This window comes from Scedosporium apiospermum (assembly GCF_000732125.1).
Source record: "Scedosporium apiospermum strain IHEM 14462 chromosome Unknown SEQ_SAPIO_0176, whole genome shotgun sequence".
Lineage (NCBI taxonomy): Eukaryota > Fungi > Ascomycota > Sordariomycetes > Microascales > Microascaceae > Scedosporium > Scedosporium apiospermum.
In genome coordinates this window covers 973,791-997,136 of record NW_015971877.1, presented here as the reverse complement: position 1 = coordinate 997,136, position 23,346 = coordinate 973,791, and the positions used below count along the sequence as shown (strand labels likewise).

The 23,346-nt window shown below is 51.7% G+C and overlaps 5 protein-coding genes and 4 pseudogenes across 5 annotated transcripts; 4 read left to right on the top strand and 5 right to left on the bottom strand.

Moving 5' to 3' along the window:
• Positions 1-638: 638 nt before the first annotated feature.
• Positions 639-2,719, top strand: SAPIO_CDS10820 (Uncharacterized protein; the record flags this gene model as incomplete). Its single annotated transcript, XM_016784359.1, has 5 exons — positions 639-673; positions 826-1,935; positions 2,014-2,421; positions 2,490-2,631; positions 2,708-2,719. The coding sequence occupies 5 exons, from the start codon at positions 639-641 to the stop codon at positions 2,717-2,719; spliced, it is 1,707 nt and encodes a 568-aa protein (XP_016638582.1).
• Positions 2,720-3,155: 436 nt separating this feature from the next.
• Positions 3,156-3,804, bottom strand: SAPIO_CDS10819 (uncharacterized protein; the record flags this gene model as incomplete). Its single annotated transcript, XM_016784357.1, has 2 exons — positions 3,156-3,248; positions 3,406-3,804. 2 exons carry the CDS (start codon positions 3,802-3,804, stop codon positions 3,156-3,158), a joined length of 492 nt encoding a protein of 163 aa, XP_016638581.1.
• Positions 3,805-4,557: 753 nt separating this feature from the next.
• On the bottom strand, positions 4,558-6,337 carry SAPIO_CDS10818 (Mannan endo-1,6-alpha-mannosidase; the record flags this gene model as incomplete). The annotated part of the gene is made up of 4 exons (XM_016784356.1): positions 4,558-5,124; positions 5,296-5,537; positions 5,620-6,099; positions 6,241-6,337. 4 exons carry the CDS (start codon positions 6,335-6,337, stop codon positions 4,558-4,560), a joined length of 1,386 nt encoding a protein of 461 aa, XP_016638580.1.
• A 1,836-nt stretch (positions 6,338-8,173) lies between these two features.
• SAPIO_CDS10817 lies at positions 8,174-8,746 on the bottom strand (annotated as a pseudogene; the record flags this gene model as incomplete).
• A 1,520-nt stretch (positions 8,747-10,266) lies between these two features.
• SAPIO_CDS10816 (Glutamine synthetase) lies at positions 10,267-12,974 on the top strand (the record flags this gene model as incomplete). The annotated part of the gene is made up of 2 exons (XM_016784355.1): positions 10,267-11,403; positions 11,475-12,974. The coding sequence occupies 2 exons, from the start codon at positions 10,267-10,269 to the stop codon at positions 12,972-12,974; spliced, it is 2,637 nt and encodes an 878-aa protein (XP_016638579.1).
• A 92-nt stretch (positions 12,975-13,066) lies between these two features.
• On the bottom strand, positions 13,067-13,934 carry SAPIO_CDS10815 (annotated as a pseudogene; the record flags this gene model as incomplete).
• Positions 13,935-14,329: 395 nt separating this feature from the next.
• SAPIO_CDS10814 lies at positions 14,330-15,427 on the bottom strand (annotated as a pseudogene; the record flags this gene model as incomplete).
• A 3,446-nt stretch (positions 15,428-18,873) lies between these two features.
• Positions 18,874-19,746, top strand: SAPIO_CDS10813 (annotated as a pseudogene; the record flags this gene model as incomplete).
• A 1,792-nt stretch (positions 19,747-21,538) lies between these two features.
• On the top strand, positions 21,539-23,121 carry SAPIO_CDS10812 (DNA repair and recombination protein rhm52; the record flags this gene model as incomplete). Its single annotated transcript, XM_016784354.1, has 3 exons — positions 21,539-21,546; positions 21,616-22,295; positions 22,361-23,121. The coding sequence occupies 3 exons, from the start codon at positions 21,539-21,541 to the stop codon at positions 23,119-23,121; spliced, it is 1,449 nt and encodes a 482-aa protein (XP_016638578.1).
• Positions 23,122-23,346: the final 225 nt, after the last annotated feature.

The window sequence follows — 23,346 nt, the reverse complement described above, 5'->3', positions numbered from 1 at the left end:
CAAATCGTAGTTTACTTGTACTCCATACAATTGGAGCAAAGGCCTTGCTCCATTGTTCCTGCTCTACCCAGTTGGAACGTTGAAACATTGCATATTGATTGTCATTGCATACCAATTGTCGATGCACATTGATTGATCATGCATATTCTTCGTAATCGAATTCGCGAAGAATCGACCGATTTATGATCACGACTTTCGTACTATTGTACAATATTGTACTTCCAGTAGTTGGTGACATTGTTAGTGCGCTCAGTGGCTCAGGAACGTGTGCCACGGGGTATTAGTTAGGTCCCTAAATGGAAGCTCTTAGGCGGAACATGCCCAGCCCTTAGCGAAGAACGGCTCTAAGATTGATCGCCCCTGGTGACCGGCACTTTTCGTCAATGTCAACCAAATAATACAAGGACACGAGTACGAAGTACCCTGAGCTGAGCTTCCCAACTTGTTATTATTTGTTGGACCCTGGCTTGAGTCTCATGAGGACACTCGTCAATTGATTCATCCTGCATCTCTCTCGAATTCGCGCTGCATCGGATCATGCATCTATAGCCTCGGGTGCCTTCATGCCCACTTTAAAGGCCTCTTCTTCTCCCCTTTTCTAGTGACATTCCCTTGGTTTCCTCTTTCCAATTCTCAAGATGTCGGGTCGTTACTCGCTCAGGCAAACTCCTCGGTATGCAACTCCTTTTTCTCGCCCATTGTGCGGTCTGGGTAGCCAGAATCATCCCAATCATGTCGAGGAGGACGGGCCACCGCCTCTTCGGCATTATTGAGTGAATTCTTCATGTACTTGAACTAACCAATGATGCCTTGCAATGTGATTAGAAAGAAGGAGCTCTTCGAAGGGATGATTGAGACACCGCGACGAGCGACACGTCGTTCGACGTCCGCGCCAGTCGAGGACAGCGACTCCGGCTCCGCAGCTGAGACGACTGCCAAACCCGCACGGCCAACTCGACGGAGAACGGCCAGGTTTGTTGAGAATATTAGCGAAGAGGAAAAAGAAGAGCCCCCCAAGACACCGGTCAAGACCACAAAGGCCACCACCAAACCCACCACGCCTGTCGCGGAGCCGGCTGAAAAGCCAGCTTCCAACGGGCATGCTCAGCCTGAGAAGCTCTCTGGTACAGCGGCTGTTGATGGCTGGATTCCCGGCCGAGACCCCAAGATAGACTACTCTGGCGAATTCGAGTTCGGCGGCAGTTTTGGCACCTTGGGCTTGATGATTGGTTTCCCTCTCCTCATGTGGTACATGTGGATTGGCGCGACCTACTACGATGGTGGACTGCCAAAGCCCGAGCCTGGCCAGAGCTGGTCGGAGTTCGGACAACACCTCGTCGATCTTGTGTATACCGGCGCTTTCCCGACCCTCAGGGCCTGGAAGATCTACTGGTCCTTCTTCATCTTTGAGGGCGCCTGTTACTGTCTCTTGCCCGGTGTCTGGGCTTATGGCAAGCCGCTCCCCCACGCTGGAGGAAAGCAGCTCAAGTACTACTGCAGCGCCTACACCAGTCTCTACTTTAGCATGCTGGTCGCTGGAATCCTCCATTACACTGGCGTTTTCCCTCTGTACACCATCATTGACGAGTTTGGCCCTCTGCTCTCCGTTGCCATTTGCAGTGGTTTCATCGTCAGCTTCATCGCATACTTCTCGGCGCTCGCTCGCGGAGCTCAGCACAGGATGACTGGCTACCCCATCTATGACTTCTTCATGGGTGCGGAGCTGAATCCCCGCATGTTCGGCATCCTCGATTTTAAGATGTTCTTCGAAGTCAGACTTCCCTGGTACATCCTATTTTTCTTGAGCTGCGGTGCCGCTGCCCGTCAGTATGAGAGGTACGGCTATGTCTCTGGAGAGGTTATGTTCCTCGTCATGGCCCACTACCTCTACGCCAACGCCTGCTCCAAGGGCGAGGAGCTTATCGTCACCACTTGGTAAGTTTGGTCGCATTTTGAAATTCAAAGTCGATTGCGCGTAGAGTGTTTAGCTAACTGTCTTTCGCCTTGAAACAGGGACATGTACTACGAGAAGTGGGGATTCATGCTCATCTTCTGGAATCTGGCCGGTGTCCCTCTTTCGTACTGCCACTGCACCATCTACCTTGCCAACCACGACCCTTCGGAGTACCGATGGAACCGAGTCGCCCTTGCCGCGCTTTTCGTCTCTTACCTCTTCTTTTACTGGATCTGGGACAGCTGCAACAGCCAGAAGAACAGGTTCCGGGCCATGGAGCGCGGCAAGGTTGTCTGGCGCAGGACCTTCCCCCAGGTTCCCTGGCAGACTATCCACAACCCCAAGACTCTCACGACTCCTTCTGGCGATACCATTCTCGTTGACGGATGGTACGGGTATGCTCGCAAGATCCACTACACCTGCGACGTTTTCTTCGCCGTCAGTTGGGGTCTGATTACCGGGTTCAAGTACGTATCAGTCATAATATCTCTCGCAACTCTCATTGGCGTAACAAGGTGGACTAACAGCTATGCAGGAGCCCTTTCCCCTGGTTCTATCCCGTCTTCTTCTGCACTATGATCGCTCACCGTGCCGCTCGTGACATTCGAAGGTGTCGAACCAAGTATGGTGAGACCTGGCTCCAGTACGAGAAGCAGGTCCCTTACCTCTTCATTCCTGTAAGCAAGCTCCATGGCCCAACACATTACTCTCCACATTACTCTCAGCACTCTCGAGCTAACTTTCCCTTCACAGTACGTCATCTAATGGGGAGGCATAATGGGTTGTCGGTTGATTGGGCGTTGTTGTCGTTGTTGTTCGATTTCTGTACATATCTCGATATACCGTTATTTAATATGGGCAGAGCGTTGATTCGGACGAACCGGTGGGCTGTGGATACGGAAAACAAAAAGCGTTCATACTTGTTAATGGCATAATCGAGGGCGGGGGGCATGTTGTGCGATAGTCGTCAACCGCCTTAAATGGATATATATAATAACCCAAATCTACGTCTACTCATGTCTTTCTACGTTCATGGAGCCATGTCCCTAAAGCCGTGGAACCATGTCTTTTCTCCTTCGTCCTGGCTCGTTGGAATTCCATTGGCATTCTCAATACCGGGGAGAAAGAGTGGGAGAAGACAGCCGCCTTCCCTATCGCGTGCTTGACTCGTCTTAGCATCCAGTCGCTCTTGGTGTCCTCGTCAAGACTCGAGTTCATCCAACTCCCTCAATGCTTTGTAGATCTTGCAATCACTCTTGTGACCCTTCTCAGTCCACCCCTTAACCTGACAGTCCTACAAACCCCCCTCTCGTTAGCATCGTAACCTCCACCTCTCGCATCATCTTAAACAAACCCAAAGAGAGAGAGGAAGTCAAATAAAACCCTACCTTTCCACAATACCTAACCCATCCACACCCCGTACACCTCCTCCTCCCCTCCCCACCACAAACCCCACAAGCCTCTTTCCCCTCCCCCTCCCCCATATCCCCCGCCAAAACCAACACCCGTTCCATCGACCCCGGAAGACACCTCACCCCCTCCTCCCCCTTCTCAACAGTAACAAACCCCCTCTTCCCCTCCTCCCTCGCCTCCGTCCTCCTCGCGCGCCTCACGACGACCGTGAAGCCCTTCTTGAAGGACGACAGGGAGAAGTCGCGGTCTTCGAAGGTGAGGGCGAAGCTAGCGCTGTTGCGGTCGCGGCATATCAGCGTCGGTTGGGTTATTGTCATGTTTTCGAAGATTTGGGCGACGAGGTACCAGGGTTCGGAGGGGCTGGGGGAGGTTGTGCTGGGGAGGGAGTCGAAGGGGGGGAAGGTGGTTGTGGATGTGAAGTTGGAGAGGAGGGACATGGTTGCGTTGTTCCTGCTAATGTGTTTGGGAGGGATGATGGGATAAAGGTCGAAGGTATTGAATATGAGATATGGCGGGGTGAAGGCAAAAGAGGTCGGTGGCTCGGAAGCTATTGAGAATGTTAAAGTTTGCCCTGGTAGAAAGGGTAGGAGAGAAGTCTAGAAGCTGGTGAGGGCAAGGCTTGGGTCTGAGAACCGCATCAAATACGAGGCTGAAACTTGTCACACACCTTGCACAGACTCACGACACCACGCCAAAACCGAACAAAATTGAACAAACAATACTACATGTAGTATTCAGTTTACTGGCCAGATATCAACTGCTAATTCAGACTAAACTCCATGAAGATAGACAGCGATCGGAACTAGAAACCAGCAGCTATGTAGACACTATCTTTGCGCAACATTCCCAGATGGGGAAGCTGCGTCACAATCTGAAGAAGGACCCAGTTTGGAAATTAAATAAACTCAAACAAAAAAAAATACAATAAGAAAAAAAAAAAGGAATAATAAATATAGAAAGCCGCGAGCCGTAGCCGGTACCAAGACAGGAAAGTATTTCGTTGTAAGGTAATATCGAACCCGATCCTTCCACTCCCGACGCCATTTGTAAACCTGCCCAAAACCTCATGCTTGTTTAAAGTGTGAAACCGACCGCGAAAACTTCCCGGGGCTCTTTAGAGCCGGGGGTTATGCCACTCCTTTCGGGAGCCCAACAAAAAACGACACCTCGTGTGTCACAGAGCCATCACTTCACCTCTCCCAGCTCATCCAGCCAAATGTGCCGGTCGCGGCGGCGAGGACAATGACAGTCAGGATACCAGCACCAGCCCTGTCTCCAGTGGTGATGGGGGCATGCTCGCGTTGGTACGGACTGTTGGAGCCGGCGTTGACATCTCCTTTGCTGGTACCTCCAGAGCTGGCAGTGAGCGGGCCCTTCGCGCTATCGACTAGAAGGGTCGACACGGCAGCGAGTACGTTCATTTGCTGGCCAGCGCCCATCTTGCCATCAAACTTGCCCGACTTCCAGCTGAAGCCGCATGCTCGTTGAGAATCCCCACCGACACACTGGTTGACGGCGGCCTGGGCAGACGTTTTCAGGACCGGTTTAATCTTGTCAGCGGTGTCAGGAACGAGCTGCACGAGATTAGTCAACCAGCGGTGAACGTAGCCCTTGAAACTGTACATGTCGGTGGTGCAAGTGAGTCCGGGCTCGCAGGAGACTTCGTAGGCGATGTTATCGGGGAAGAAGACCTCAAGTGTCCGGGCAAGGAGGCCATCGATTCTCGTTTTCCACATCGCGCGCTGGCTGCCATCGGTCTAGAACCATAGATGAATGGGTTAGAAATACGCAGTTCATACAGAGGTTTACATAGTACCACCCTTGAGCCGAGAGAGCATGTGTATGTGTCACGCACCACACACACACACAGGGAGAGAAACCAGGAAGCCTGATAGCATAAGACGGATAGGACCGATTCGGGGACTTACAAAGTCGTACAAGTAGGCCATGCCTTGCAGGAGAACGGCAGCGTTGTACGAAAACTGTGCCTTGTTGATGTCGGTACAGTTGGATTCGACATGAGCACCGTCGTAGATGTCCCAGTTATCGGCAATATAGCCAATATTCACAAGCCAATCCCAGGTCTCTTCGGCATATTTCATATAGGTCGAGTTGCCAGTGTATCGGGCCAAACGCGCACCAAGGTTGAAGAAACATCCATTCGCAATGGCTAAACCGCGTTAATTCTCCAAAGGTACAGACAGAGAACAAAGGACCCCCCAAAAAGGAAGAGGAAAAAAAATCAAACTTACTATTCTTGTAATTGTATCCGTTGTTGGACAAAGGAATCTGCCACCTCATGCCACCACCACACGTCTCGTCATGACGATCGGGAGCGGCCTGAGTGTTCCAGACAGCCTGGGCAAGAGCAAGCCATTGAGGCTGGTCGGAGGGCGGGTTAGGGAAGTTAAGCTCGGCAGCCAGCATGGCAGACATGCCCCAGAAACCTTGATCGTCGTTTCCCAGCGAGGCGGTGTGGTTTCGAGGCTGGTAGTCGACACCTTCGCCGACCTGGAAGAGGAGCGCTTGGCTGATGACGGAGTTGTAGGACGAGTCGCCTGTGTAGTGCCAATAATCAAGCATGGTACCCCAGAGGGCTCCTCCTTCCCACCAGTAGTAATCGCCGCCAGGAGGAGGTCCTGGCAAGATACCGGGAGTCTGGCCAGTTTCGTTTCCGTGGTAGTAGAGCATCGTATCGTAGGCGAGCGTTCGAGCGGATGCGCGGATCTCGTCTGTAATATGGCACCATGTTAGTTACATCTACGTTCTCCGCCAACCGCCCTCGATTGCGCATTTTGACGCAATCATTGCCCGGAAAAGCCCGAGGGAGAAAGACATATGCCATTGCCGATGCCGGCGAAGGAACGATTTACCATCGGTGTCGAGCTTGAAAACAGACTGAGCGTTTGCCATGCTGCCAAGGGCGAGCAACAGCGCCGCGCTACGGCGGGCAGTAGATGTGACGGTCATTGCAGCAACGTGCGACCTGGTCGCAAAATAACTGGATCGTGGGATTCGTGGTTCAGAGCCGGTGCCGCGGTCGTGGCGAGGTCGTGGGGTTAGGGGGAATTGAGTGTTTTGGCGAGAGAGCTGGACTGGCGACGAGGATGACTTTTGAAACGAAAGTGAGCGGGCTATCTGGACCGTGGACCGGTTGGAAATGTCCGATTAAATCGAGGGCGGGTGTAGAACGAGCGTGGTTGGGCGATAAAAACGAGAAGAACAAAGAGAATAAGGGAGAGTTCGAAGAGAAGGAGACGACAAGCGACCGGATGATGTTTCGTCCTCGATGGATGAAAGGGGGCAGGTTGCAAAACCGGGCGATGAGCCACCGTATTGGCAGAGACAACAAAGAATAAAGGAAGGGCGAGTGTGTCGGTCGGTCCTGCAGACGGACGGTGGATGGTGGACAGTGGATAGTAATAATTCACACCTAAAACTGAGGGAGAGAAAGACGAGGAAAGAGCACTGGGAGACAGACTGGGGGGTAATAACAGTGGACACGGGTACGATATGGGTGGTCTAAGTACTTCTCATATTGGTGGGTCAGGCACATGAAAGGAAGGTACACTATTACCTCGTACTGGGCAAGAAAGGGGTCAAGACATCAAAATGGCGACTGGCTGAGAGTGCATCAAAGAGCGAACAACCGCCAGCATGGATCAATCAATGCCAACCCACACTGTTACTCGGTACTTGCCTCGAATGCGCGTCCACACTCGTAACCCGAATGTCCAAAACAGGATCAAATGTCTCGCAAAATTCGTACTCTAAGTACCTAATACCTTGTCCTTGGCAAATGATTGGTTAGGAGGGGTTCAGAATGGGACATATCTTTGGCCCAGGTGCCCTGAGCCAGCGCAATCCAAAGGGGGCTGTGCAGTCTGGGCGCTAATCATACTCCGTGGCCTTTGTACCCAGTACAAGCATAGATCTCGGACTCGGCGGGAAGATCGATTGAGCTCATTACAATGTCAATGCCTCTAACAAGCAGAGTGGAGCGGGCTCCAATCTCCAAGAGGCATTCCGACTCAATACGCTACGCTGGGAGTTGTAATTCCACATCCACTGCTTCAGCCAAAAGTGTCCCCATCGGCTCCCATGGCGGACGGAGAAAGGTTATGTGGATGCATGATGTTTCCTGTCCTGCGATTGCCGGTCGTTTCAAAACAACAAAAATCCAGTTTTTCCATGTAGAGCTCCAATGATCTGAGGGGAGTGTGATGGGCACATCCAACAGTCTTTATAAATAAGTCCGCCCAGTTCCAGATTCGTCAGAGCGGCTCCATTGAGTTTTCGGGCAGTCGTGTACAAAATCAATGAGGATCTTGCATTACGATGTAGTTTATTTCAACGAGTTCTGATGACTAAGGGACTCAGTCCTCGTTGTTCCCCAGACTCGGTCCAAAAAAGGCAAGTGGGCGTAAGGGCGATTTCCATCTGGCATGTGGCATCATCCTGACTATGTCTCGACTGAACTGATTCAAAGACGAGAATTTGACGATCACTTGTCCACGAGTATTCGGTTCCTCAAACAATGCAGTAGTATCACCGGCGATTTCTACGAATATCGAAATGATGTCACTTCCCAAGATTGACGGACTCAATGGCGAAATGAACTCGATCTTGTATTAACTTTAATCGAAGCCGGCGTCCCGAATGGACAGGCAGATGAAGTAAACGAACGAAACCCAGAGGCAAAAAGACAAACAGTCTATCTCAACGCCATGACTCCTGTGGTCTCGATCCAAAGTGTGCCGGCTCCCGTTTCTATGAAGAAACAAAAAAGAAATGCAACCGTCGAATCTACTTCCAGTAGAAGATGGCAAGGCCGTCAGAGGATCCGTTGAACTTGACCGCGACATCGTCGCCCTGGCCAACAAGCTCGTACGCGAGGGTCTGGCCAGCGGGGCAGTCCTGAAAATTCACAAGCGAGTCGCCGTAGCCTGTGATGGGCGAGCTTCCGGTCGGGAGGACGGTAAGGTCGCCAATGTTGTTGCCGCGCCAGTTGCTGGGGGGCCAGTTGGCGATGTAGCCATCCTGCTGGGCACAGGCAGGAGAGGCCGTGATGCTGTCGTAAAGCTGGAGACGGTTGGAGCCCGAGGTCGATCCGGAACCGAGAATGAAGTCGAGCTGGCATTTATAGCCCGCTAGCGAATTGGGAACATCGTACTTCAGAAGGGTGGTCATCATGTCGTGGCTGCCGCTGCAGATGTGGGCAGATCCATCAGTGCTGCAGTTCTGGGAGCCGGTGCCAACATTGTAGATGGTGATTTCGCAGGGATAGAGCTTTCCGCTGGAGGGATTGGCGGGGCCAGCAATGGCACTAGTGGCAGCACTCGCCACGAGAACAACAGCGTAGACGGCATGAGAAAGCATGGTGGAAGTTGGTTTGTTTCTTGTGCTTGTGTGGTGAAAGGTGATTGTTCTGAGGAGGAAGTGAGAAGAAGTGTGGGTGCTTGGAGGTACTTGAAGGGGCTAAAAGGACTGTCGGGATCTTCTCAGTGAAGGGTTTTCCAGTGAATGAGGATAATTCACTTCCCATGATTAGGGCCAAGCAACAGGGGCTCCTTCCATATCAGCCAAAGGCAGGTCGGGTGTAACGATCCTTCCCATTTGATGTGAGAAACCCAATCCTCTTCTCTTCCTTTCTCTTGGTAGGATCAAAGTGTTTCGATATGCTCAAAGTGTGGACTCTGAGAGGCATGTCCTATTAGCCCTTCACCGAAATGCAAAATACCACACTCTCCGCCGAGGCGCAGCCTTGCCGATCCGGCTGCCTCACCTAGCTCCAGACCATCCGACGACTCTTCAACTCGGAGTGCAAGGTGGTGATGGGGCTAGAGTTGTGCAAGCCATAGCGAAGATGCTTTTAATATCGCTCACCTCACATCAAACTAGATGGCAAAGCATAGTAAGGACTTTATCTTATGACTGGAGCAGGGCAAGCCTTCATGTCTATGCTGTTGTATGCGATATCATCGATGGCATTTTCTTCAGAGGCAGTAGGTTGTCACCACCAAGCTCTCCCCGACAGTTCACGTCTACAGTCTCTCTTTCCTACAAAACGAAGGAATTTGACCCCGGTATACAGATGCGATCGGTTTCCACCAACCGTACTGTGCTCCATGCTCCAGTTGAGTTGAAGTCGGGGACTTACACGGACATGACCGAGTCGCCGACAAAACCTACACACGCGGACACCTTCATAAACTACACCGCCGCCCCAAAATAATCTAGAATTGAGATCTATCTCGGTATCCTTTAGGTAGCAATTGAAGCGTGCCCTAGAAGGTTCGACAAGCCGTAGCGTGAGATCCTGTAAGATCTCTTCGACTAGGTCTCGACACTAATCTCTATCCACCTCTCTCCTCTTGCCTTGGCAACTTTAATTTCATGTCCCCACAGCCCTCGGAGCCCTATGAAATCCTTCGCGTACGGAGTAATATCGCCATCAGGCGGGTTGCTCTTATTTCGAACAGCGTTGATCGGCGTGCCGTCTGCAGTATCTTGCATTAGGCGTCTATCCGCATACGAGTTCATTGGCTACACAGGCCAACACCGCTGATGATCACCCTGTGAGGTGCCATTTGCGCGATGCTTTTTCTATCTCAGCTCCCTGCGGCGCCTGTCGTTGAGAAAAATCATCTCTGTATAGGTAGAAAGAGTCCGATAACCCCCAAGATTCCTTCCCGTAAAGACTGTACAACGTAGACTGTGGACTGTGTTGCCAGATCGAGGTGCATATCAACTCCGGCCAGGTTGTCATCACGCAATTCCTCGTCATTTCGCACACATTCGCCTCCATCCGAGTGCCTCCATCAGATTGACGATTGGCTGCCATTTACTACTTGTCTAAATTAAAACCTCCAGTCACGAACCCAATACGCCCTCCAAAAATGACGGAGACCACTAGCAACAACGATCAAGCCGGTCGAGATCGACTCAGCCATGTCATCAAGACAATCCCCGTCGTCGACAACCATGCCCATCCCTTACTCCTCCCCACAGCGCTGTCATCGTATCCGTTCGAGGGCGTCGTGTCGGAGGCCAACGGGGAGGCTCTTTCGTTTACGCCATCATCCCTCGCCCATATAAGGGCTACGAAACAGCTAGCGAGTCTGCATTCATGCGCGCCGACATGGGAGGCCGTGGTGAAATCCACCGAGGGCAAGAGAGATCCAATGAAGTATGAGGCTTGGATCGGTCGGTGTCTTTCGGGGACTGAGACTATTCTCGTTGATGATGGAATTGGTAATCCTGGTGAGCTCTACCGGTATGAGGATTTATCAGCTTACACCGAGAGCGCCTGCTGGAGGGTCGTTCGCATAGAGCGAGTAGTCGAGGATATTATCAACAAGTTGCTTGAAGTGGTTGGCAGCCCACCGCCTGAGCCTGATACTATTAAATTCCAAGAGGTCCTAACTCGGTTCGATGACGAGATCTTGGCTGCTCTGAAGGACCCTCGCGTTGCCGCATTCAAATCGGTAATCTGCTATCGAACTGGGCTAGAGATTCCGGGGTTCGTTCATGGCGACTCGGCCAAAACTGCTCTCGCACAGGAATTTTGGCGCCGGAAACATACAAAGAACACCTCACGATTCCGCCTTCACCAGCCCTCCTTGAGTGAATTCTTCCTCCTCAGAGCAGCTCGGATGATTCAAGAAGCTCCACCTCGTTCGCGCAAGATTTTGCAGATTCATACGGGATTCGGCGACAATGACTTGAATCTCGCCCGCTCCTCTCCTTCCCATCTACAAGACTTTATCCGCGCCCACCGTTTTATCAAGATTGTCCTCTTGCACGCCGGATACCCCTTTTCAAGAGAGGCCGGTTACCTGGCTAACACCTATGCCAATGTGTGGGTGGATGTTGGCGAGGTGTTTCCGTGTGTCAGCCGGGCTGGGCAGGAGGCCGTCCTGCATCAACTTCTCGAGTTGACTCCTTGGTCCAAGCTACTGTTTAGCACCGATGGTAACTTCTTTCCGGAGATGTACTACCTGGGCCAGCTTCAGTTCAGAGAAGTCTTGGAAGCTGTTAGTTGACTACGCTCCTTTTTTCGCCAACTTTATATTCCGAAGTGAGACTGACCTCTGTATATGGCCAGGTCCTCGTCGATTACGTTCGTAAAGGTGATCTGTCCTGGAAAGATGCCGAGAATATTGCAGTCGGTATCCTGTACCAGAACGCCAACCAGCTTTACGAACTGAAGCTTCCAAAGCCCCAGATCGCAACCCAGAACTTTAATTTTGTCGGTTCTCAAATCCAGTCCAGCACCATCGAGCAACGCCCCCTTCAGATTCTTGACGCCTTCTTGGCACAAGACCCAGACATTCGATACCTACGCCTCTACTGGAATGACATGACAGGTACACCGCGCGTTCGAGCTGTGGATATCGACCATGTAAAGAAGCGCCTTAAGGAAGGTAGTTTCTCAGTCGGAATCACCACGGCTTCTCTCGGGCTTATGCAAAATGACACCCTTGCTCCTGGTACGTCGCCTACAGGAGAGTTCAAATTCCATCCCGACTGGTCATGGGTGAAGCGCGGCCCGCGACCGAGTCATCTTTCAGTGTACGGCGAGTTCAAAACAGCCGACGGCTTAGCATCTCCTCTCTGCCCTCGATCGACTCTGAAGAAAATCGTGGAATCCGCGCGTTCACTTGGCTATGAATTCCTTCTCGGATTCGAGCTTGAACTTGTCCTCATGCAAAAGGAAGCTGACAACACCATTGGCCGGAATGAGCATAGCGATGGCCATTGCTGGTCATCATCTCGCATGCTCGACCGCCCCATCTTCTCCGATATCATCGAGAAAGCCATTTCCTATCTGCGAAGCGTTGACGTTCACATTGAACAAGTCCACGCGGAGAGTGCCCCAGGCCAATTAGAAGTGGTCCTTCCTGCAGCGCCTACCCTCCAGGCCGTCGACGACCTTCTCTTCGTCCGGGAAGTTATCGCCTCCGTAGCCGCCGCTTCCGGCTATCGCATGACTCTGCATCCGAAGCCTTTCAGCATGGCAGCCGGAAACGCAGCCCACGTTCACATGTCGATATCTTCCCCCGGCGGCGATGATCCTGTCGTATACGAAAACTTTTACGCAGGCATCCTACATCACTTGGGTGGTGTCTGCGCCTTTACCTACAGCCACCCGGCGAGTTACGAGAGAGTTCTTGACGGCTGCTGGGCTGGTGGGAGGTGGATCGCCTGGGGTACCCAGAACCGCGAGACACCTTTACGCAAGATAAAGGACAGCCACTGGGAGCTCAAGTGCATGGACGGGATAGCCAACCCCTATCTCGCCATGGCAGCTGTTCTAAGTGCCGGTGTGAACGGAATTCTCACAAAGACGAAGTTGAGGCAGAAGGATTGCCCTTGGGACCCAGCGTCACTTCGACAGTCGGCAAAGGATTCGTTTGGGATCGTAGACATGTTGCCTGGCAACCTTTCTGAGGCGCTGGACAAACTGAAAAGGGATAGGGGCCTCTGTAACGAGATAGGCCAGGAATTGGTACAGAGGTATTCTGCCGTTAAGGAAGTTGAAATCGAAAACTATAAGTCTATGGGTGTTGAAGAGAGGAGGCAGTGGGTGTTAGCACACTATTAGAAACAGCGAGATGGGGAAAATACAACGCAAAGTAAACACCTCTAGTATCTTACTCTACTAATAAGATGCTCCCCCGAGCCCAACGTTACTACCTACTTGCTCTCGTTAATAATCGTCTGAAGCGCCTTCACATACTCCTCGACATCCCTCGCCCCAATAAGTTTAATGTCCCTCTTCTTCCCCTCAATCACAATATGCGGCACAGCCGAAACCCCATCCAACCTCTGCTCCCTAAACAACCTCTTCACCTCCTCCGTCCCCTCGCTCCCCTTCACCAACCCCTTCACATACCCTTCCTCCAACCCAGCCTCCACACCCGCCGCCTCCAGCGTCTCACCAGCGCTAGGACTCTGCTCCTCCTCAAAATACCGCCTATACAACTGCCCCAACACCCCCCACGCCGCCTCGGGCCCCTTCTCCTTCTGCACCTGCTGCAGGAACCGGTGCGCCGGGAGTGTGTTTGCTATGACGCCCCCGTAACGGAAGTTGATGCCCTCCGCGGCGCCGATGCCCGCCATGCGCGCCTCAAGGAGGGGCCATTGGTCGCCGAACTTTTCTTTGTGGAGGGCTTGCTTGGAGACGGGTTCGACGGGGAAGGTGGGGTCGAGTTGGAAGGGCCGGATGAGGATTGTGAAGGTCACGGCGGAGGAGTCGGGGCCGGAGCGGATTATGTTCAGGGCCTTTTCGAGTCTGGGTGTTTTGGGTTTGTTAGTCGGGTTAGGGGAAGAGGGTTTATTTTACGCGTGTTAGTGGTGTTAGTGCAGGCATATAGGTCCATCCAAGCTGTGCCAGTGTGTGGGCGGGCGGCTCTTCTGGGTCAATGACTTGCCTTTTCTTGGAGACATAGGTCCTAGGAGGCGAAGTGTTAGTCTCGTTTAATCCTTCAATTCTGACTGAGGATAACGCCGCTTACCAAGGACAGACCGTGTCCAATGTGAAGAAGATGGTAGATTTGGCCATGGTCAAAATGAATTGCTGGATCCTAAAACGGGTAAAGAGTCGAAAATGATCACAGAGTGCGCCGGATCGAAAGGTTAAGTTCAGGTTCGAGTGGTCATAGGACAGCTCAATGACGACATCTCGGAAAAAAGAGGCTCAGAATCGCAAACTGGGGAAACCCTTCCCGTTTATATTAATCCCACCATCACCGGAGAAAGGAACAATAGAACAATTGAAATCCCAAGCCAAGGACACCCGGATGACAAATCAACTCTAAATGATTTGATATCAAATCCCGATCCATCATGAATATTTCAAACAAAGCATCAATTGCATTTGATCCGTGCCCCGTTGCGAAAGAGTCTCTGATCATCAAAACCGACGTTCTTTTGTTTTCGACATGCGTAAAACCAAGTCTACGCAGCAACCGTTTCAGACGCCATCGACGAGTTGACGTCACGGCCCTGGGCATCCGGTCGCTTGTCCTTGCCGAATCTCTTCTTGTAGCGTGCCTGATCGTCCTCGGCCATTTCAATTTTCAGGGTCCTGCCCTTGAGCTTGTTGACCCACCACTTCCTCATCTTGTACTTCCTCTTCTCCTCGCCGTCCTTAGCATCGGCATCGGCATCGGCATCAGCGCCGCCTTCGTCTTTCGCCTCTTGAGGTCCCCGGAAATCGTCCTCTGTCAAGATCTCCTCCTTGATCTTGACGAAGCCCTTGGCGGCCCAAGAAGCCGCCTCCGGAGTCTTGAACTTGACCCAGCCGTAGCCCTTGCACTTGCCCGTATCTTCAAACGTAGCCACCTTTACCCACTCGATTTCGCCGCACTTCTCGAAGTGGCTCCATAGATCGTCCTCGTTGGTAGCGAAACCGAGGTTGCCCACGAACACTTTGCGATTCGTGTTCTTGGCCAGCTCGGCTTCCGTGGTAGCCTCCGCCGCGGTCTCTGTCTTTTCCTTCTTCGGGCGTCCCTCGAATGACGTAGAATTCTTGATGAGCAGACTTCGGTATCCTAGCTTGTTCTCGGACAACGCAATGGCGGCCATCTGCGCTCCGATTCCGTCAAAGTCGACGTAGGCGAAACCCTTGTTCATAGGCTTATTATCCTCCCTGCCTCTGCCTCTCGCCTTGTCTTTGTTCATAGGCATCTTTATCCTCGTGATGGATTCCTCCAGAACGACGCCTCCCGAGTTGTCCACCAACCATTGCTTCAGCTCGGCGGGGGTCACCGTGAAAGGAAGGTTACCTATCCAAACACCGTGCTCTGACCGCTTCGCCTTGTCCTCCTTAGCATCTTCACCGTCCTTCTCGTCATCTTCATTTGCGCCTTTCGCCGGAAGCTTCTTTCCCTTCTTCAGTGCACGCTTCGCTCGCTTGGAGGGCGGTTCGGGAGCGTTCAAGTCGACCTCGATTTCGTGGATGGTGGATTTCCGCTTCTTTGATTTTTCCGAATCGGACGTCGGGCTGGCGTCGCGCGACGTGCCTTCACGAAGAGTCTCTTCGTCTTTAGACATGGCTGGGAGGTAGGATGGGGTTAAAGTATTATCGAAGTCAATTTATGGTGAATTGGATGCTCCGAGTGCAATTGTTCTTCCTTGAACTTTTCACGGGATTTTCATTTTCGCTTTAATTTTTCTAATCGATAAGCAATTTTTTTGCAATCTTTCCTCTTTCAGCCTGATAAGATAAGACGGGATGACGCCCCGCACTAATACGGACCGCCAAAGTTACACAGTCTGGCAACGATCTTTTCAGGGTCGGATTAACCAAACATCCCATCAATCTCATCTATTGTGTAGAGTTCATCAATTGATATCAATCATTTGGATATTCGCTCCTCCTCTTCCAACAACAGCTGCACCTCGTCGGGTCTTATTTTAATATCGACCATCGATGCCGCAACAACACTGGCAGCAACTATTAATCTTGACTTCATTCGGGTGTCCGATCTTGACATTTTGTGTCAGGCAACATGAGCGGGGATCTGGAACACCCTACTCCGTACACAGGTACTTCGTAATAGTTTGTTGCAAGGTGGACGTCGGGCAATGTCTTGTAGTATTGCCCACCCACAGCTAAAATCCGGCTTTTGTTTTTATGCATGTCAAATGATAGCCGTTTGATTCCATTTTGCGGTTAGACGAACACTGCCCTAACACATCGTTCAACTGACCTGCATAGTTCGCACCCTCAGCTCCTGCAGCCATGGAAGAAGCAAGTTTGGCGGGGAAGAGGCGCACGACGAACGCTGAGGATAGTCTTGGGCTGCGCTCTCTTATACCTGTAAAGAGGTATGAGCCTGTTGTATATGTACTTTTCCTCCCCCTCACTTTTATTCCAGCAATCCAATGTCAACTTCATAGCTGCCACATTGACTTGGTCGACGTCGTCAACTGGCCGTTGGTGGAAATATGTTATTGCATCTGTCATCACACCGAGCCCTCTTTTTGAAAACCTGAAAGGTTGTCCATGGCATAGTCTTCCAGATTGCGAAAGCATGGGAATCTATACGCGGATAACATCAAAGCTCTCAAGTATGCGTTCAAGAGTAGTCGTTACAAAGTATTGAGATGTGTTAGAAGGATGACGACATGGCGACGCCAGCTCCTTTCTTCAAGTCCACTCATGATGAACCATTCGCCCCGACAGTGACTGGTGGTCGGTGCACCTTCGGCGGAAAAAGCGGTATGAATAAATACGAGTCTCTATTTCTTCCTCCTCACCCTCCTCTTCTTATTCTTTTTTTCCTTTTCTCTTTTTGGCATAATATGGCTGAGGGTTATACCGGTCAGAAGAGAAAGAGGTGTGCCATGGTCAAAAAGCCTAATCCTTGTTTCCAGAGAACGGCCATATTAGGTGCAATTATATCCATGTGGGATAGTAGAAACAACATTGAACGGAGCAGGAAGAATAGAAGCGCCATCCTCAGGACATTTACAAAGTATACATCCATATGAGCGGCGCAATTGATGGGTCTGAGGCTCAATTGGAGGCGACACCCCAGAGTACTCGTTAGATTGTCTACGAAGTAAACTGCCAGGATGCATATTGATACCTTTTCATTTTCTCTTCCTCTGTTACAAGGATTCTTCAGCTCCCCGTCCAAATTCCTTCGGACACAGGCCTCGGCGATAATCTTGATGAGAGTGACGAATCTGGCAGGTAGTCTGGTGTGTTGAAGGCGAGCTTTCTCGATCCCTGCCCGGAATTCGGTAATATCCCACATGATGTACCAAGTCTTCCCAAACAAGGGTCCAAGGGCACTGATCGGCGTACATGGAAAAACAAAAGTTGCAGTGAGTTGTGGTCAATATCGATGTCTGCGAATGAAATGACGAGCACCAGCCGAACAATTAGGGTCTGTGATGGAGCTGATCCATTCCCACACACCCCCTCCTCCATCAACCCCCATCGTGTGGAGGCTGCGTGGAGGTTGCGAAGCGAATTACGTCTGAGCGGGCCTGTTCAACCTGAACAAAGGCGAAGATCTTAGGAGGCGGGGAGCTAGTATTTGGTGATTTAATAACAGGACGGGTTAAGGGTGATTGGTTTGGTGGGTGGTTGAGAACTTGGTGTGTGACCTGTTAAGTATTACTATTATTTGATACTGATGTGCGAAGCAACGTGAAGTATCGGTGGCTACCACCTCAAGTCTGCCGGGGCAATTTGGCGGCCTTTTTTTTTTTTTTTTTTTTTTTTTTTTTGCGCAGACCTTGTCCTGACTTCTCACTGGACTGAGGATGAGGATGGATAGCCCTGTCATGGCTCCCTGCGTGGCCTTGACCCGCCATGCGAGTGGAGAGGTACTGGTTGGCAAAGAGACAACCTTGATGATGCGTTCCTTGGGTCCCTCTTCCTGCCAGTTAAGCACGAAGTACATTACTTTCCAGCACGATGCCAGCCATATGCACTATCCCATACTGCTTCGTACCAATCGGGCAGCCAGACACCACAGTTGTACTTCAGTCCTTGCCACTTGGTTTGCATTTGATGCCGCCAGGCGCCAGGAGCACCCCACCAGCATTACACTACCCTTGACGCAACGACGCACACCCCCCTTTCCCCACCCCAGGATAACCCCTCCACCCTGTGACGCACTACCACCCAGCGCTAGGCGGTATGGTTGAGCTAGCGCCTGCTGGTTGCTGGTCCTGTTTGGCACACCCAAAAGGGTGCAGCACGGCTAATACGTTGGTAGGTTGGCCAAACTCCCGCACACTGCGCTGCACTGTGTGTGCCGTGTTAAAACGAAACTCCCGCACCCGCCATCGTTGGATGAAGTAGTGTTGTGTACACTGCACTAAACTGCACTACGTACTAATACACTACGCTACACTACTGCTGTACACTGCTGTATTGGAGCCAAATCGGCCTGGCTTGGCGGGCAATCCAACATTGATAACTCAGTCGCCTGCTCCACTTGTCATCCTGCCCATCCACAAGCCCGACTCCTTTTATTTCCTGAACTTCCCTTTTCACCTTCCCACTTTTTCATGAAAACACAACACACACAAACACATCAAACTTGTCTCTCCTTCCACTCCGCCTCGTCCTCCTTCTTCACCCACCATCTACCTTTATACTTCATTAGACCTTTCCTATGCCTGGCCTTCACGGGCTAATTTAATTTTCTGGCTGTCGTCGTCGAGGAAATTCTTGCCTGCACTCCCGACTTCTTTTGGTTGCCTGGGCACCTCTGGCATCTTCATCTCGGGAGTGGCAGAAGATGAACGTCTTGCTTTCCCCTCAGCCGCCACCTCTCTCTCATCTTCATCAATACAACTCCTCCAGAGTCTCCCCTACAAGGCCTCGTAAGTTTCCGTTTCCTTCATTTTCGTTTCTTCAGGTCCTGGGCAGTTTTATTATTACCCGACACCGCCACCATCCCTTCTTCATCTCCACATCACTTCGGATCCTTTATTCCTGTCTTTTCTTGCACCCAGCTTAACCCCTCCTAGTCATGGCCGGTTTGTTCACCAATCCTGACCCCTTTTCAGTATCGCCCTATACGGCAAACATGTCTAGCCGGAAGCGAAGACTCGATGACGACGGCGATGAGATGGCCGTATCGCCTAACACATCTCCCGCCCTTCCCGCCCGCCAGCTCGCCCGTCCATCCAAGAAGATCCGATCGAGTGAAATCGTCGGTAGACCCCTCGCTCTCCATCGCCTCCTCGAAACCCTAGACACAAACCAACTCCGCACCGTATTGGAGCGGATATGCGATCGCCATCCTGAGATCGGTCAGGAGGTTGTTAACAGCGCTCCCCGACCGACCGTCCCCTCAGCCCTCAGTGTTCTCCAAGAATACCAGGAGCGATTAAAGGCTGCCATGCCTTACGGAAACTCGAGCTCGGAATACGTTTATTACCGAGTGAAGCAGCCTCTCGTTGCTCTTCTCGATGCCATTGCCGATTTCACCCCTCAATATCTGCCTCCCGTAGAGACGCAAGCCACTGCCTCTCTTCAGTATCTCGATGGCGTCACGAAGGTCATCCACTCTCTCCCCGACTGGGACTCCCAGTCATACCGACATCACAAGGAGAATGCCTACGAAGAGATCTCAAAGGCCTGGGCACTCGTCATCAGTGAGGCCGCGAAACGTGGTGGTGGGTTCGTCTTGCACACTGGTGGTTGGGATCAGCGCCTGGCGAAACACAACGAGCAGTCTGGAAATTTACTCCTGGGCGCCATGAATGCCATGGCCACCAGCGTCGGCTGGATTGGCAACGCTCCTCCTGCGGCACAACCCTCGCCCTCCGACCCCGCTTCGATTCGCAACCAACTCATGTCCGGCACTTATGGCTCTCCTGTTAAAGTCGGACCCTGGTAATTGACTACAGCAACATACGGAGTTAGCATTTCAATATTTCCACGGCCGGCTTAACCATCATGAACACTTCACGACGATTACATTACACATCCCGGCTTCGGCGCTTAGGCATAGACGGCTGGTTTCAAGGGTTTCTGCTCCTGGGGCAAGATTAGTGGCGTTCTTTTTCTTCTTATTCTTCCATCTTCATGTCCATCGTTTTCTTTCCCTTTGTTTCTTCTGATCTTCCTATCGATATCCACATGCATTCTCTTCTTGCCGGGGAACATTCTGGTGGCTACTGGGTTATTGTCTAGTTTTGTTTGGTGCATATTTGGATCCGGGTTTGAGCGGTGCCTCGAAGCAAATCGAGGTTTTGGGGTAGGCATCTACGCTTGTTAGTTGGTCAATGTAATTGCCTCGATGGGTTGTGTTCTTAGGGAAACCTGACAAACTCAATATACAGCCTCTTTTGGCTGCTGCATATCTACCTCTTCCATAAGTCTTGGTTCATTGTCAAATTTATGCTTCACCTATGTGACTTTTTTGCTTAGGGTTGGAATCCTGCGGTGTTACCGCACAAGAGACACGTAGACTGTAATAAACAGTTCCACCGCCTCCTCTCTGTGATCAAACGCATCTCTTAATCGTCGGCAGAACCTCGATTTCCGGTGTCATCGAGGCTGGGCCTCTACGAACACATGGGCTTCTTGGCGATCCCTCGCTTGATCGCCCATCCGTGAACCGAGAAATCTAGGCTCGACTGATCGACCTTAGCCGCCGGGAAGCGTTTTATGGTAAAGAAGGAAAAAAAGAAGCTTGCTTGAGCACATGTTGAATCCCTCCGATTGTCCTCCCACGTTTTTATTTTCCCTTTATTTTCTTCGCTGGACTGGGGGTTTGTTTTAGCCGGGTTCCTGCCCTTTCAACATTCACCAAGTGTTTCCCGCCTATCTTGGTTGTTTTGGGTGAATGAAACAATCCCCTTGAACAATGATAATTAAAAGTCAATGGAATTGTTACGAAAAGGACTTTCATGACTTTGGGAGAAATAACCAAAAAAAGACCTGCCCAAGATTAATGCGAGAACTAAAAAAGCTCGCTCGTGGCGCGCTCCTAGGATCGAACTGATCAAGTTTGCTTGCCACGAGCTACGAAAATTGCAATTTTCTAACCTTCTGAGCGCTCTAATGACCACTTGGCTATTGGTCGCAGTGTTACCTACTTGAGCTGCTCGGTTGGGAGTTCTTCCTGTATCCTCGTATATGAAGGTATTTTCAACTCTCGAGGAGGAAGGCGGATTTGGTGATGTGCAATGAGAGAACGTGAGCTGAATCTTCGACGAAGGAAGCGTGGGGTTGGGATATGCTTCAGAGAAGCTAGCGGCCCAATTAAGGGTTTCGGTGCCTAAAATAGAACCTAAAAGTCCGAAACGGTTCAGTGTTCCTGGTTGTTATCCACTCTGAGCCGCTCAAATTAGTGTACGATGATGCTGGCTCAATCGGACCAGTCTAATTTTTGACTGGTAACCCCGTCCAAGAGTTGACCACGTGATCTCCCGTCATCCAAAGACCCATCCCGGCGCGGTCTGAGGCAGAAGCAGCCTAAGACGCCAAGTGAACGCGACAGGAGTTCACGACGTGCAAGCTGAACATCCCCAACCAACGACGATTTGCATTGGCAATCTCCAACCCTCAGCCGCATTCAATTTGCCCGATAGGCCTTCTTTTTGGTTTTGTCTACTACAATAGAATATTAAAAGATCTCGATATATGACTCCCAAGCCAAATAACAGTGTCCAGAGATCTTAGACATGCCTGCGTGCGTATCTCCTATCCCTCAACGGGACAGTTATGTTGTCTCGGGCTTTCCCTAACGTACTCTGTGCAGGCCAGGCGACCAACACAACGGCGATGCAGCCAACCCGTTTGAGGAAACCCGACCTCGCGTCTCCGAGTACACAGCCCAACAGATCGCCATCCTCCAATGCCGGCTCCAGAAGCAGCTCGGCCCCGAATACATATCATCCCGCGCAGGACCCGGCGGCGTCAAGGTGCACTACATTACGTCGGAAAAATGCATCGCCCTAGCGAACGAAGTATTCGGTTTCAACGGCTGGTCGAGTTCGATCCAGAACATCACCGTGGATTTCGTCGACGAACACCCGCAGACGCTGCGGGTGAGTCTGGGTCTCTCTGTCGTCGTGAGGGTGACGCTTCGGGATGGCACGTACCACGAGGATATCGGATATGGAAACATTGAAAATTGCAAGGGGAAGGCGTCGGCGTTTGAGAAGGCGAAGAAGCAGGCGACTACGGATGCCCTGAAGAGGGCGTTGCGGAACTTTGGGAACGTGCTGGGGAATTGCATTTATGATAAGGACTACCTGTCGAAGGTTATCAAGATTAAGCCTGCGCCGACGAAGTTCGACGAGCAGAATCTGCATCGACACCCGGATTTTGTCAAGAAGGAGGTGGTGCCGGTGAAAGCTCCCGTTAGGCACGAGACGAAGCCAGAACCCGAACCCGAAATAGACACCATTGACTCGGACCTATTCGAAGACTTTGGCGGTAGGCTTCTTCTCTCCTACCACCTGGCATCTTTTTTCGCATAACCAGGCTAACTTGACGAGTAGATTTCGATGATGCGGATTTCTGTATTGTCGAGGAAGGTCATCCAGATGAGGTCGTGCTCCCAAACCCATCTAGACCATCAGCACCATCTGCGCAGAACAAACCTCCTGAGCCTGTGAATAGGGCCCCTCAAACTCCAAACCAGGGACCTCGTTTTGGTGGACCAGCCGTAGGAGTCAGACAACAGCCACCTCAAGTCGCCCCTCGACCCGTCGCGAACGCACCGAACCTCCCAGGTCCTAGGCCTCATGTACCTGGACCCTCTGAACCGGTAGCCTTCTTCTCAGCCCGAGCCGTAAACAAGGATATCCCAGAATCCAGCTTAACAGCGGAAAGCGGTCTCATTCCAAAGGCACAACAACTCTTCAACCCAAAGGCAGAGAGCCCATCCATCAGGAAGACGCCCGGCATCGACCACAACTCGTCGAAACCCGTGACCAGGAACGCTGTGCAGAGCAGCAGCCAAGCGCCCGCCTCTCCAGCGGTCCCGAGCGCAGGCCCTGGTTCGAGACCTGGTGGAGGGTTCCAGTCGGGGATCGGGAACGTTGTGAATCCGCATCTTAACCAGGCCAGGAGGATCGGTACTCCGGGAGGCGGAGCTAGTCCCCTCGCCAACAGAGGGCAGTACCGGCCCCCGACGATGAAGAGACCGCTACCGGGTGATGGCAACGGGGCGAGGCCGGCCCTTACTGAGGTATCGACCAACTCGGCCGTGGGGCTGAATGATGGGGCGTTTGATGCAAAAAGGCAGAAAACTGCGTAGCTTGCTTGCACCCCAGCTGGGAAATATGACGAGGGAGTGATGAAATAGGTTTTATTTGACCTCCTGGCACTGTCTTTTGTTTGGTGATTCTTGTTTGGCGTCTTGGAGTTACGGAATTTGGGTTCTGGGTTCATAGGTCGAGATTGCGGTGACAGGACTTAGCTAGCTTAGGAGGTTCTAGCCCATGCAATGGGATGGGAAAAGATCCCTTGTGATGTGCCGAGA